We start from the raw sequence: 13,498 nt of genomic DNA, 5'->3' as shown, positions 1-13,498 counted from the left end.
AGGATCAGAAAAAAACTATTGGGTAACTTGGCTTAGTACCTGGGTGACAAATAATCTGTACAACAAAACCCCATGACACAAGTTTACCTATATAACAAACCTGCACATGTAGCCCTGAACCTAAAATAAAAATTTAAAAAGAAAAAGAAGCAAAGAATGATAGTTACTGCTAGCCAGGCATCAAGGCTCACACTGTAATCCCAACACTTTGGCCAAGGCAGAAGAATTTCGAGGCCAGGAGTTTAAGACCCGCCTGGGCAACATAGTGAAACCCCCATCTCTACAGAAAAATTTTTGGCTGGGTGCGGTGGCTCAAGCCTGTAATCCCAGCACATTGGGAGGCCAAAGTGGGCAGGTCACTTCAGCCCAGAAGTTAAAAAGACCAGCCTGGGCAACATGGCAAAACCCCACCTCTACAAAAAATTAGCCAGGAATGGTGGCATGTGCCTGTAGTCTCAGCTACTTGGGAAGCTGAGGTAGGAGGATCACTTGAATGTGGGAGGTCAGGGCTGCAGGGAGTTGAGATCACGCCAGTGCACTCCACCCTAGGTGACAGAGCAAGACTATGTCTCAAACCAAAACAAATTTTTTTAATTTAAAAAAAAAAAAGACTCATGCCTGTAATCCCAGCACTTTGGGAGGCTGAGGCAGGCAGATCACCTGAGGTCAGGAATTCGAGACCAGCCTGACCAACATGGAGAAACCCCGTCTCTACTAAAAATACAAAATTAGCTGGGCGTGGTGGTGCATGCCTGTAATCCCAGCTACTTGGGAAAGCTGAGGCAGGAGAATCGCTTGAACCCGGGAGGCAGAGGTTGCGGTGAGCTGAGATTGTGCCATTACACTCCAGCCTGGGCAAAAACAGCGAAACTCTGTCTCAAAAAAAAAAAGAAAAAGAATGATAGGTACTTCCATGGAAACTTATAGAAAATCTTTTGGTTTTATTTTGTAAGTTCACTCTGAGTTTTAAGCAAAGACAGTGATTAAGAGTGACTATATATTTTATTAATTTGGAGAACATAAACAGTTAAGTCCCTGAAAGGTAGAAAGGAGGAAAATAAGTAACTTAAAAAGAGATTTTAAAGAGAAATATGACTTAAATTAACAATAGGACAGGAAAAATAAAAGAAGGGTCTAGTGGCCAGGCGTGGTGGCTCATGCCTGTAATCCCAGCACTTTGGGAGGCTGAGGCACTCAGATCACAGGGTCAAGAGATCGAGATCATCCAGGTCAACATGGTGAAACCCCGTCTGTACTAAAAATACAAAAAATTGGCTGGGTGCGGTGGCACACACCTGTAGTCCCAGCTACTGGGGAGGCTGAGGCAGGAGAATCACTTGAACCCGGGAGGCAGAGGTTGCAGTGAGCCGAGATCTGGCACTGCACTTGAGCCTAGGAGGTAAGAGCGAGACTCCATCTCATAAAAAAAAAAAAAAAAAAGAGAACGGTCTAGCGTACTAATATTGCAATGATTACCTGCGGAATAGTAAAATATGCCTTCTTTACAGTCATAATGGGATCTCCTTGTTTGTAACCAAAGTCTGCAAAGTCTTTTGCATCAGTATCCACATATACTTCAAAGGAAGAGTCCTGTTTGGGGGAACTGAAAATCAATAAGAAAGGCTGAATAGTTTCAGTTATCTGCAAAAACACAATTCTTCCTTAATGTTGTTCTTTACTCTTGTTTTCTGAGATGGAGTCTCACTCTGTCACCCAGGCTGGAGTGCAGTGGCGTGATCTTTGTTCACTGCTACCTCCGCCTCCCAGGTTCAAGCAATTCTTGTGCCTCAGTCTCCCGAGTAAGCTGGGATTACAGGTGCCCACCAACACACCTGGCTAATTTTTTGTATTTTTAGTAGAGATGGGGTTTCACCACGTACCCAGGCTCGTCTTGAACTCCCAACCTCAGGTGATCACTCTGCCTCAGCATCCCAAAGTGCTGGGATTACAGACGTGACCCACTGCACCCAGCCACTTTACTTTGTTTTGTTTTGTTTGTTTTGGGCCAGAGTCTCGCTCTGTCGCCCAGGCTGGAGTGCAGTGGCGCGATCTCAGCTCAAGCTCCGCCGCCTGGGTTCAGGCCATTCTCCTGCCTCAGCCTCCCTAGTAGCTGGGACTACAGGCACGTGCCACCACGCCTGGCTAATTTTTTGTATTTTTAGTAGAGACAGGGTTTCACCGTGTTAGCCAGGATGGTCTCGATCTCCTGACCTCATGATCTGCCCGCCTCGGCCTCCCAAAGTGCTGGGATTACAGGCGTGAGCCACCGCTCCCAGCCTACTTTTTAATTACAAAAATCACAGATGTAAATTTTTAACAATCCCAAACTGTAAAATACAGAACATTAAAATCTCCCATGAGCCACCACTCCTTCGCCTCCCCTAGAAAAGCACCATGAGCTGTTTTCAATGTCAATCAATTTCTTTTCAATGAGGCCCAATTCTTCCAAATAATGCAAAATAAATTGGCTAACTGAAATCTAGAATTGAACCCTTTAGGCACGGAACCTCTGGAGAGGGGTTGGGAAAAACGTGACCGCGTTACAGGGCCTACTAGAGTATGGCCCCACCAGGGCAGGAGAACAATGCCCCATCCCAGGCGGCTGCTCAGACACTTACACAGCACCATGATAGAAGTAACCAAGGAAGGGTGTGTTGGCAAGGGGGGACTGCACACACAGAAAGGGAAACCAATCGGGGACACCACGTGTCGTCGTCCCAGCAGAGCAGAGCTGATCAAAAGGAGGATTGACGTCTCCTCCAAACACGCCGGTGAAGCAGGACCGTCTGAACAGCGTTGTTAAATTTGATGAGCATTCCTGGAAGACAAACATAAAGGCAGGAGCTGTGACCGTGGTCAGGATCTCCTGGCAAGCGTGGCGAATGCTAACTCTTATTTAAGGCCAGCAGGACACTACCAAGTAAGCAAGAAAACCTATAATCTGTGTCTCATCTAAAAGTGCCTTGTGCCCACAAAAAGTAAAATAGTTCTGGAATTTCTTTTGTCAATTCCCCAAATAAGCCTCCAAGTCAGAAACTCCAAGCATTCAAGGGAACCACAGTTTTACCAAGGACATGAGATATTCCCAGTAAAACAAAAGAAGAAAAGATAGTACAGAATAAATCTCAAATGAAGACAAAAACATAGTAAACCTCCTTTCTTAATTGTCATTACCATTCAAACCCTTAGCCCAGAAAAGCCTCCAGACATTTAGAGAGAGGGGAAACGTTCCATATTCCACAAGGATCCTCCAGGCCCTCACTAGATTATAACACGACCCAATTAATGTCATCAAGAAATTGCTTGGGGCTGGGTGCAGGGGCTCACGCCTGTAATCCCAACACTTTGGGAGGCCGAGGCAGGTGGATCACTTGAGGTCAGGAGTGTGAGACCAGACTGGCCAACATGGTGAAGCCCCATATTTACTAAAAATACAAAAATTAGCCGGGTGTGGTGGTGGGCACCTGTAATCCCAGCTACTCAGGAGGCTGAGCCATGAGAATTGCTTGAGCCCAGGAGGCAGAGGTTGCAGTGAGCCAAGATCACACACTGCACTCCATCCTGGGAAACACAGTGAGATTCTGTCTCAAAATAAATAAATAAATAAATAAATTACTTGGACTGCACGCAGTGCATCATGCCTGAAATCCTAACATTTTGGGAGGATGAGGTGGAATGAATGTTTGAGCCCAGAAGTTTGAGACCAGCCTAGGCAACATAGAGAGACTCAGCCCCGACAAAATTAAAAAAAAAAAAAAATTAGCCGGGCATGGTGGTGCACATCTGTGATCCCAGCTACTCAGGAGGTTGAGGAAAGGACTGCTTGAGTCCAGGAGGCTGAGGCTGCAGTGAGCCATGATTGGGCCACTGAAGTCCAGCCTGGGCAACAGAACAAGACCCTGCCTCTTAAAAAAAAAAAAAAAAAAAGACCGGGCGCAGTGGCTCACACCTGTAATCCCAGCACTTTGGGAGGCTGAGGCAGGTGGATCACCTAAGGTCAGGAGTTCAAAACCAGCCTGGCCAACATGGTGAAACCCCATCTCTACTAAAAATAAAAAAATTAGCCAGGCGTGGTGGCACACACCTATAATCCCAGCTATTTGGGAGGCTGAGGCAGGAGACTCACTTGAACCCAGGAGGCAGAGGTTGCAGTGAGCAGAGATCACACCACTGCACTCCAGCCTGGGTGACAGAACAAGACTCCGTCTCGAAAAAAGAAGTTACTTGATTCAGATATTCATCTGTATTTTTCCTTGTTTCACGAAGGATCCAGAGAGCTGTAAGTTAAATTACGTCCTGAATCTTTGTTTATTGACAGTAGAGAAGTGATCTCTCATTTGAAACGAGAGCAATTCAAATTAAAAACTGATTGTGTATAAAGTGCTGCTGCATTGTGGTTATCTGAAGATGTCACTGATCCAGAATACTAAAGGACGTCAGGGGCTGGTACTGTAGCACACAGCACAACACATGCAAAAGGGAGTCAGACATGGGACACAGCGTGGCCTGGAAGGAAGAGAAGGAAGGGCCATTTGACAATTCTAATGATACCTGAGCCAAATGTATGATGTACTTTACTCTTTTTTTTTTTTTTTTTTTGAGATGGAGTCTCGCTCTGTCACCCGGGCTGGAGTGCAGTGGCGCGATCTCAGCTCACTGCAACCTCTTCCTCTTGGGTTCAAGCGATTCTCCTGCCTCAGCCTCCTGAGTAGCTGGGACTACAGGCACCCACCACCATGCCCCGCTAATTTTTACATGTTTAGAAGAGACGGGGTTTCACCATGTTGGCCAGGATAGTCTCTATCTCCTGACCTCATGATCAACCCACCTCGGCCTCCCAAAGTGCTGGGATTACAGTGGTGAGCCACCGTGCCCGGCCGCTGTACTTTACTCTTTTAATTAAATTTAATTGTTCTTAGGATAATTTTTAGTGTAAAAATCACAATATTGGCCGGGTGTGGGGGCTCACGCCTATAATCCCAGCACTTTGGGAAGCCAAGGTGGGTAGATCACTTGAAGTCAGGAGTTCGAGGCCAGCCTGGTGAACATGGCAAAACTCGTCTCTACTGAAAATACAAAAATTAGCCAGGTGTGGTTGTGCACGCCTGTAATCCCACCTACTCAGCAAGCTGAGGCAGAAGAATTGCTTGAACCCGGGAGGCGAAGGTTGCAGCGGGCCGAGATCGCACCACTATACTCCAGCCTGGGCGACAGATCAAGACTCTGTCTTAAAAAAAAAAAAAAAAAAAGAATGACAATATTAATGCAGACCCTAAACTTCCCTTTCCTGTTTAGTGAAACCAACCATGATAGGACACTTAAAAATTTGCTAAGAGGGTAGATCTTATGTTAAGTGCTTTCACCACAAAAGGAAACAAAACAAAACAACAACCAAAAAAACCAAAGGAAACCTTTGGAGGTGAGGGGAAGCATATGGTATTGACTGCGTGGATGAGCTCATGGGTGTGTACTTATCTCCAAACACATATTCAAGGATACTTTGAATATCTGCAGCTTTTGTATGCCAATCATACGTCAGTGAAGCTGTTTTAAAAAAATAAGTTTGCATTTCCCAGTGGGGAAGTAAAAAACCAACGAAACATTAACTGTCCTCACTCAAATACGAGAGGGACTTGGGACTTGGGTACCAGTAAACTTCTTCTTTTGCAGTTCTCATTCCCCTTAAATTTAAATAAGAACAAAAATTGTGGCCAGGTGCAGTGGCTCACGCCTGTGATCCCAGCAATTTGGGAGGCTGAGGTGGGTGGATCACGAGGTCAGGAGATCAAGACCACCCTAGTTAATACGGTGAAACCCCATCTCTACAACAAAATACAAAAAATTAGCTGAGCATGGTGGCACGCGCCTGTAATCCCAACTACTTGGAAGGCTGAGGCAGGAGAATCGCTTGAACCTGGGAGACGGAGGTTGCAGTGAGCCAAGATCGTGCCACTGCACTCCAGCCTGGGCAACAGAGCGAGGCTCCGTCTCAAAAAAAATTTTAAATGTGCTTCAGTGCTTCTTCTTGATAGGTTAAAAAAGAAAGGTTAAAAATAAAAATAAGAAAAGGCCAGCCACGGTGACTCACACCTGTAATCCAGCACTTTGGGAAGTCAAGGTGGGCAGATCACTTGAGGCCAGGAGTTCAAGACCAGCCTGGCCAACACGGCAAAACTCCATCTCTACTAAAGACACAAAAAATTAGCTGGGCATGGTGGCTCACTCCTGTAATCCCATCACTTTGGGAGGCCAAGGCGGGAGGAATGCTGAAGCCAGGAGGCAGAGGTTGCAGTGAGCGGAGATGGCACCACTGCTCTCCAGCCTGGGTGACAGAACAAGGCTCTGTCTCAAAATAATAATAAAAATAAATAAATAAATAGAATAAGAAAAAAAGATTAATCAAAAATTATTATTATTATTTTTTTGAGATGGACTCTCACTCTGTCACCCAGGCTGGAGTGCAGTGGTACAATCTTGGCTCACTGCAACCTCTGCCTCCTGGGTTCAAGTGATTCTCCCGCCTCAGCCGCCGGAATAGCTGGGACTACAGGCACCCGCCACCATGTCCAGCTAATTTTTGTATTTTAGTACAGATGGGGTTTCACCATGTTGGCCAGGCTGGTCTCGAACTCCTGACCTCAGGTGATCCACCCACCTCGGCTTCCCAAAGTTCTGGGATTATAGGCGTGAGCTACTGAGCCCGGCCAAAAAATTTTTAAATGTGTATTTCGCCAGGATTAAACAATGGTTTCTGAAATATGACACCAGAAATACAAGCAACAGAAGAAAAAAATGAGATAAATTGGACTTCATCAAATTTTTAAATGTCTGTGCCTCAAAGGACAACAACAAGAAAGCAGACAACCTGGCTAGGCACAGTGGCTCACCCCTCTAATCCCAGCATTTTGGGAGGCTGAGGAGGGCGGATCACTTGTGGTCAGGAGTTCGAGATCAGCCTGGCCAACATGGTGAAACCCCATCTGCGCTAAAAATATAAAAATTAGCCAGGCGTGGTGGCACGCACCTGTAATCCCAGCTACTCAGGAGGCTGAGGCAGGAGAATCGCTTGAACCTGGGAGGCGGAGGCTGCAGTGAGCCGAGATCACACCATTGCCCTCCAGCCTAGGCAACAAGAGCGAAACTCTGTCTCAAAAAATAAATAAAAAATAAATAAAACAAACAAAAAAAAGAAACTAGGATCCAGAATATATAGTGAACCCTCTTACAATTCAGCAAAAAGACAGCCCAATTTAAAACATGGGTGAAGGGTATAAACAGACATTTCTCCAAAAAAGATATACAAATATCCCATAAGCACATGAAAAGATCTTCTATATCATTTGCCACTAGAGAAATACAAATCAAAATCACAGTGAGGGCAGAGCATGGTGGCTCACGCCTATAATCCCTGCACTTTGGGAGGCTGAGGCCAGAGGATTGCTTCAGCCCAGGAATTCTAGACCAGCCTAGGCAACACAGCAAGACCCCACCTTCACAAAAAAACACAAAAATTAACTGTGTGTGGTGGTGTGCACCTGTGGTTCCAGCCACTTGGGAAGCTGAGGTGAGAGGATCACTTGAGTCTGGGAGATTGAGGCTGCAGTGAGCTGTGATTGCACTACTGCAGTCTATCCTGGGCGACAGAGCAAGACCCCGTCTCAAAAATTTAAAGAAAAAAACAAAGAAGGAAATCATGAAGAAATATCAGTTCACACTTACTTGCATGGCTATAACCAAACAGACAAATAATAACAACTGTTGGTGAGGATATAGAGAAATTATAACCCACATACATTGCTGATGGGAATTTAAAATGATGCAACTGCTTCAGAAACTAGTTCCTCAAAAGGTTAAACATACAGTAATAACGCAACCCAGCAACTCCACTATATATATCCTCAAGAGAAATGGAAACATATGTTCACACAAAAACCTGTCCACTAATGTTCACAGCGGCACTATTCATAATAGCCAAAAAACAGAAACAACTCAAATGTCCATTAGCCAATAAATAGATAAGAAATACGTGATATATCCATACAATGGAATAGGATTCAAACACCAAAAATGAATGAAGTGGTAACAGCTGCTACAAGGTAAAAGAACCTTAAAAGCATCATGCTAAGTGCAAGAAGAAAGTCACTGAAGACCACATATTGCATGATTCCATATACGTGCAATGTCCAAAATGGGCAAATTCATGGAGACAGAGGCAGATTCACGGAGGCCTTGGATGAGGGATGGAGATAGGAACGGCTACAGGGACACACGATTTCTTTCTGGGGTGGTAGAAATGTTCTGAAGATAGATTGTGGTGATGGTTGTACAACTGTGTAAATTTACTAAAAATCACTGAAAACCTGTGTTTTCTTTCTTTCTTTCTTTCTTTTTTTGAAAGAGAGTCTTGCTCTGTCGCCTAGGCTGACATGCAGTGGTGTGATCATAGCTCACTCCAGCCTTGACCTCCTGGGCTCAAGCGATCCTCTCAGCTTAGCCTCCCGAGCTGGCACTACAGGCCTGCACTATCATGCCCAGCTAATTTTTGTAGAGATGGGGTTTTGCCATGTTGCCCAGGCTGGCATCCAACTCCTGAACTCAAGCGATCCACCCACATCGGCCTCCCAAAGTGCTGGGATTACAGGCGTGAGCTGCTTCGCCAGGCCTGTTCTTTCTTATTCTTTCTTTTTTTTATATTTCTTAAAGGTTTCTGAATAAATATTATTAAAACCATCCCCTCAGTATGATCTTCACAATCATGATTTTATCCAAAGAGATATTCTTTCCTTCTTCCAAAAACTAGACTGACTATGCCAGATAAGAAAATACTGAATTTAGGCCCAGTGCAGTGGCTCACTCCTGTAATCCCAGCACTTTGGGAGGCCGAGGTAGGCAGATCACCTGAGGTCAGGAGTTTAAGACCAGCCTGGCCAACATGGTGAAACCCCGTCTCTACTAAAAATACAAAAATTAGCCAGGTGTGGTGGCGCACACCTGTAGTTCCAGTTACTCGGGAGGCTGAGGCACAAGAATCACTTGAATCCAGGAGGTGGAGGTTGCAGTGACCCGAGATCGTGTCACTGCACTCCGGCCTGGGCAACAAAGCGAGACTCTGTCTCAAAAAAAAAAAAAAGAAAGAAAAAAAAAAGAAAATAGAGTTTATATGTTGTATCTGCTCTAAGCCTAAAAGAAAAAAAGTCAGGCCGGGCATGGTGGCTTACACCTGTAATCCCAGCACTTTAGGAGGCCGTCTCAAAAAAAAAAATTTACTCAAAAGTTGTGTGATTTTTTTTTTTTTTTTTTTGAAACGGAGTTTCGCTCTTGTTGCCCAGGCTGGAGTGCAGTGGCACAATTCTGGCTCACTGCAACCTTTGCCTCCCTGGTTCAAGCGATTCTCCTGCCTCAGCCTCCTGAGTAGCTGGGATTACAGGCGCCCACCAACACGCCTGGCTAATTTTGTATTTTTAGTAGAGATGGGGGGTTTCTCCATGTTGGTCAGGCTGGTCTCAAACTCCGGACCTCAGGTGATCCGCCCACCTTGGCCACCCAAAGTGCTGGGATTACAGGTATGCGCCACCACGCCTGCCAAAATTTTTAAATTTAAAAAATACTCAATTTGGGCTGGGCGCGGTGGCTCACGCCTGTAATCCCCGCACTTTGGGAGGCCGAGGCGGGCGGATCACGAGGTCAGGAGATCGAGACCATCCTGGCTAACACGGTGAAACCCCATCTCTACTAAAAATACAAAAAATTAGCTGGGCGTGGTGGTGGGCGCCTGTAGTCCCAGCTACTCAGGAGGCTGAGGCAGGAGAATGGCATGAACCCGGGAGGCAGAGCTTGCAGTGAGCCGAGATCACGCCACTGCACTCCAGGCTGGGCGACAGAGCGAGACTCCATCTCAAAAAAAAAAAAAAACAAAACTCAATTTGAAAACAATTTGCAATAGAAAACATAATCTCAGTTTTGGAAGACCATCCCTTAAAAAGCTGTTGGGGCAAGGCATGGTGGCTCACACCTGTAATCCCAACATTTTGGGAGGCCAAGGTAGGAGGACTGTTTGATCCCAGGAATTTGAGACCAGCCTGAGCAACACGGCAAAATCCCATCTCTACAAAAGATACAAAACAATTAGCTGGGTGTGATGGTTCATGCCTGTGGTCCCAGCTACTCAGGAGGCTGAGGTAAGAGAATCACTTGAGCCCGGGAGGTCGAGGCTGCAGTGAGCCATCATTGCATCACCATACTCCAGCCTGGGTGACAGAGCAAGACCCTATCTCAAGAAATAAAAAATGAAAAAAGCTGTTGGTGGAACTGCTGGTGTTCTCACAGGTAACATAACTTTTGTGCCCAATAACCAAAGAACATACCTGGTCACAGCAGCAGCGAACATCACAGGCTCCAGCTGTTAAATTACAAGGACAAGGGCCAAGGGGCTGATACACCAGGTTAGGAATGACAGTCACGTTCTCTGAAAAGTACACACAACAGAAAAATTCAGCTAAGAAACATTCCAACAAAGCACAGTCACATTTTTGACATTCAAAAGAAAGCTGAATTATCGGCCAGGCGCGGTGGCTCACGCCTGTAATCCCAGCACTTTGGGAGGCCAAGGCAGGTGGATCATGAGGTCAGGAGATCGAGACCATTCTGGCTAACACGGTGAAACCCGGTCTCTATTAAAAATACAAAAAATTAGCCGGGCGTGGTGGCAGGCGCCTGTAGTCCCAGCTACTTGGAAGGCTGAGACAGGAGAATGGTGTGAACCCGGGAGGTGGAGCTTGCAGTGAGCCGAGATCGTGCCACTATACTCCAACCTGGGCGACAAAGTGAGACTCCGTGTCAAAAAAAAAAAAAAAGCAAGCTGAATTATCTTGTTTTGTAAATCATTATTACCAAATATTTGACATTAAGGAATCCACGAAATACATGAGGCCTGCATCTACCACTCCAACAAAAACCCAAACATAAGAAAACATGCCAGTTACAATGAACCAAAGAAGTCATAGTTGATCTAGAAGATAATCAATTGACTAAGAGTCACAAGTTAGTATATACATAATGTACTGATTTTAGGCTGGGCGGGGTGGCTCACACCTGTAAACCCAGCACTTTGGGAGGCCAAGGTGGGTGGATCACCTGAGGTCAGGAGTTCAAGACCAGCCTGGCCAACATAGTGAAACCCTGTCTCTAATAAAAATACAAAAAGTAGCCCAGGCTACAAAAAAGAAACAGATAAAATTAACTTAATATATTTTACTGAACCCAATGTATCCAAAATAATATCATTGCAACAGGCGATCAATGTAAAAATTATGAATGAGCTATTCCACCTTCTTTGTTTCACATTAAGTCCTCAAAAACTGGTGGCTATTTAACAGTTACAGCACATCTCAATTAAGACCCATCCCCTTTCAACTGTCCAGTGTCCAGACATGGTTCGTGGCTGTGGTACCCAATAGTGCAGGTGGGACAAATGTGGTCTGACCACGAGAGTATGGGGGGCTGGGTTATGCAGGGATGATACAGTGAGACACAACAGCTTCCCCGAGGGACTCGCACTCTCAGAGGGAGGAGACAGGCAGAGATCATGTGACCATAAAGGGTAAACACTGAAATGGATCTGCCATGGGAACCCAGGGAGGGCACGTGGCTTAGGCTGGGCGTCAGGAAGACTTGCAGAGAGAGAGAATGCGCTGAGCCTGAAACACAGGTAAGAGTTTGTACAGGCAGCCAGGCACAGTGGCTCAGACCCGTAATCCCAGCACTTTGGGAGGCCAAGGCGGGGGAAACACCTGAGGTCAGGAGTTCGAGACCAGCCTGACCAACATGGAGAAACCCCATCTATACTTTAAAAAAAAAAAAAGAGTTTGTACAGGTAAGAGGGGCTACTGGAGAGCTGTAGGTGGAAGACAGAGGGGGTGGATGAATAGGGGGAACACTGTGGTGCAGGGGAGAAGGTGGCGGGTGTGAATGGGACAAGGCCAGAGAAAGCAGCTCAGGAGAAATGCTAAAAAGGTAAACATTGGCAGGGCCCGTTGTTTATAAGTCTTCAGGATATTACAGGTTTCCGAACTTGTTTTCCTCTTTGAAGAGGAATATGTTACACGACATTTCAGCCTCCTAACTCAGAATCCAGTGACAGGAATGCTTTGGGTTTCTCTCCAATCATTTATCAGATAAAAGTTTCATTCTGCTGAATTTTACTTTTGCATTTGGTACACGTTAGAAAACCATGCAGGAACTATTTGTTTAAACCCCACATAACGGTTAACTGTAATGACACAATAGCTCAAGTATCTAAAGAACAACTAACGATCTGTTCTATCCTGTAACATAGCAGAAGGTCAATGATACATCAATGGTATCCGGAACAAGGAGAAGGTCCACATCACAGACCACGTTACATGGGTAAGGGTCTGACCCTCAGTGTTATCAAACCCATGTGACACAAGCAAGGCACTTTATTAATTGATTTTTTTTTGAGACAGGGTCTCACTCTGCTGCCCAGGCTGAAGTGTGAAGTGGCACAATCACAGCTCACTGCAGCCTCAACCTCCCAGGGCTCAAGTGATCCTCCCACCTCAGCCTCTCAAGTAGCTGGGACCACAGGTGTGCACCATCATGCTCAGGTAACGTTCATATTTTCTGTAAAGACAGGGTCTCACTATGTTGTCCATGCTGGTCTCAAACTCCTGGGCTCGAGTGATCCTCCCACCTTGGCCTCCCAAAGTGCTGGAATTACAGGCATAGTACATGAGCCACCACCCACAGCCACGAGACACTTCAGAATAGGGTTTTACTATGTGTTATACAAATAGATGTTTGTGTGTTGATTTATGTTTTCTACATTGTTCGCTGGCTTCATTGTTACTGGGTATGACACATACCTCCTGTCTGTGCTTCCATTCTTTTTCTAGTTTTAATCGCTGGCTGGCTGAGTAAAAAATTTTTCATGCCTTCATGGGGTCAGAGCTGACAACTCAATCACTCATATACAAAGATGTTCAATTTTCTAAGTTTGGTATTCTAAAATATTAAATATTACCTAAATATACTGAAGCATATTTTCCTTTTTTTTTTTTTTTTTTAGATGGAGTCTCACTCTGTCACCCAGGCTGGAGTGCAGTGGTGTGACCTTGGCTCACTGCAAGCTCCACCTCCCGAGTTCACGCCATTCTCCTGCCTCAGCCTCTCGAGTAGCTGGGACTCCAGGCACCCGCCACCATACCCGGCTAATTTTTTGTATTTTTAGTAGAGACGGGGTTTCACCGTGTTAGCCAGAATGGTCTCCATCTCCTGACCTCGTGATCCGCCCACCTCAGCCTCCCAAAGTGCTGGGATTACAGGCGTGAGCTACGACACCCGGTCTTTTTTTAGAGACAAGGTCTTGCTCTGTCGACCAGGCTGGAGTACATGGAGCAATCTTGGCTCACTGCAACCTCCACCTCCTGGGCTCAAGCGATCCCCCGACCTCAGCCTCCCTCATAGCTGGGGCTACAGG

General features: G+C 45.7%; 1 protein-coding gene across 4 annotated transcripts in view; it reads right to left on the bottom strand.

Moving 5' to 3' along the window:
* Positions 1-13,498, bottom strand: part of TCTN2 (tectonic family member 2) — a 37,462-nt gene that overhangs the window by 18,749 nt on the left and 5,215 nt on the right. For all 4 annotated transcript variants that reach the window (XM_008964481.4, XM_063593758.1, XM_003812092.4 and 1 more), the window contains exons 5-7: positions 10,365-10,465; positions 2,619-2,818; positions 1,477-1,603 (exon numbers count right to left, since the gene is read on the bottom strand). In XM_008964481.4, coding sequence (XP_008962729.2) covers positions 1,477-1,603; positions 2,619-2,818; positions 10,365-10,465 — 428 coding nt within the window. The remainder of the gene's footprint in view (positions 1-1,476; positions 1,604-2,618; positions 2,819-10,364; positions 10,466-13,498) is intronic.

This window comes from Pan paniscus, chromosome 10 (genome assembly GCF_029289425.2).
Source record: "Pan paniscus chromosome 10, NHGRI_mPanPan1-v2.0_pri, whole genome shotgun sequence".
Classification (NCBI taxonomy): domain Eukaryota; kingdom Metazoa; phylum Chordata; class Mammalia; order Primates; family Hominidae; genus Pan; species Pan paniscus.
The sequence above is the reverse complement of the archived record's forward strand: the minus strand, read 5'-3'. Positions and strand labels throughout refer to the sequence as shown.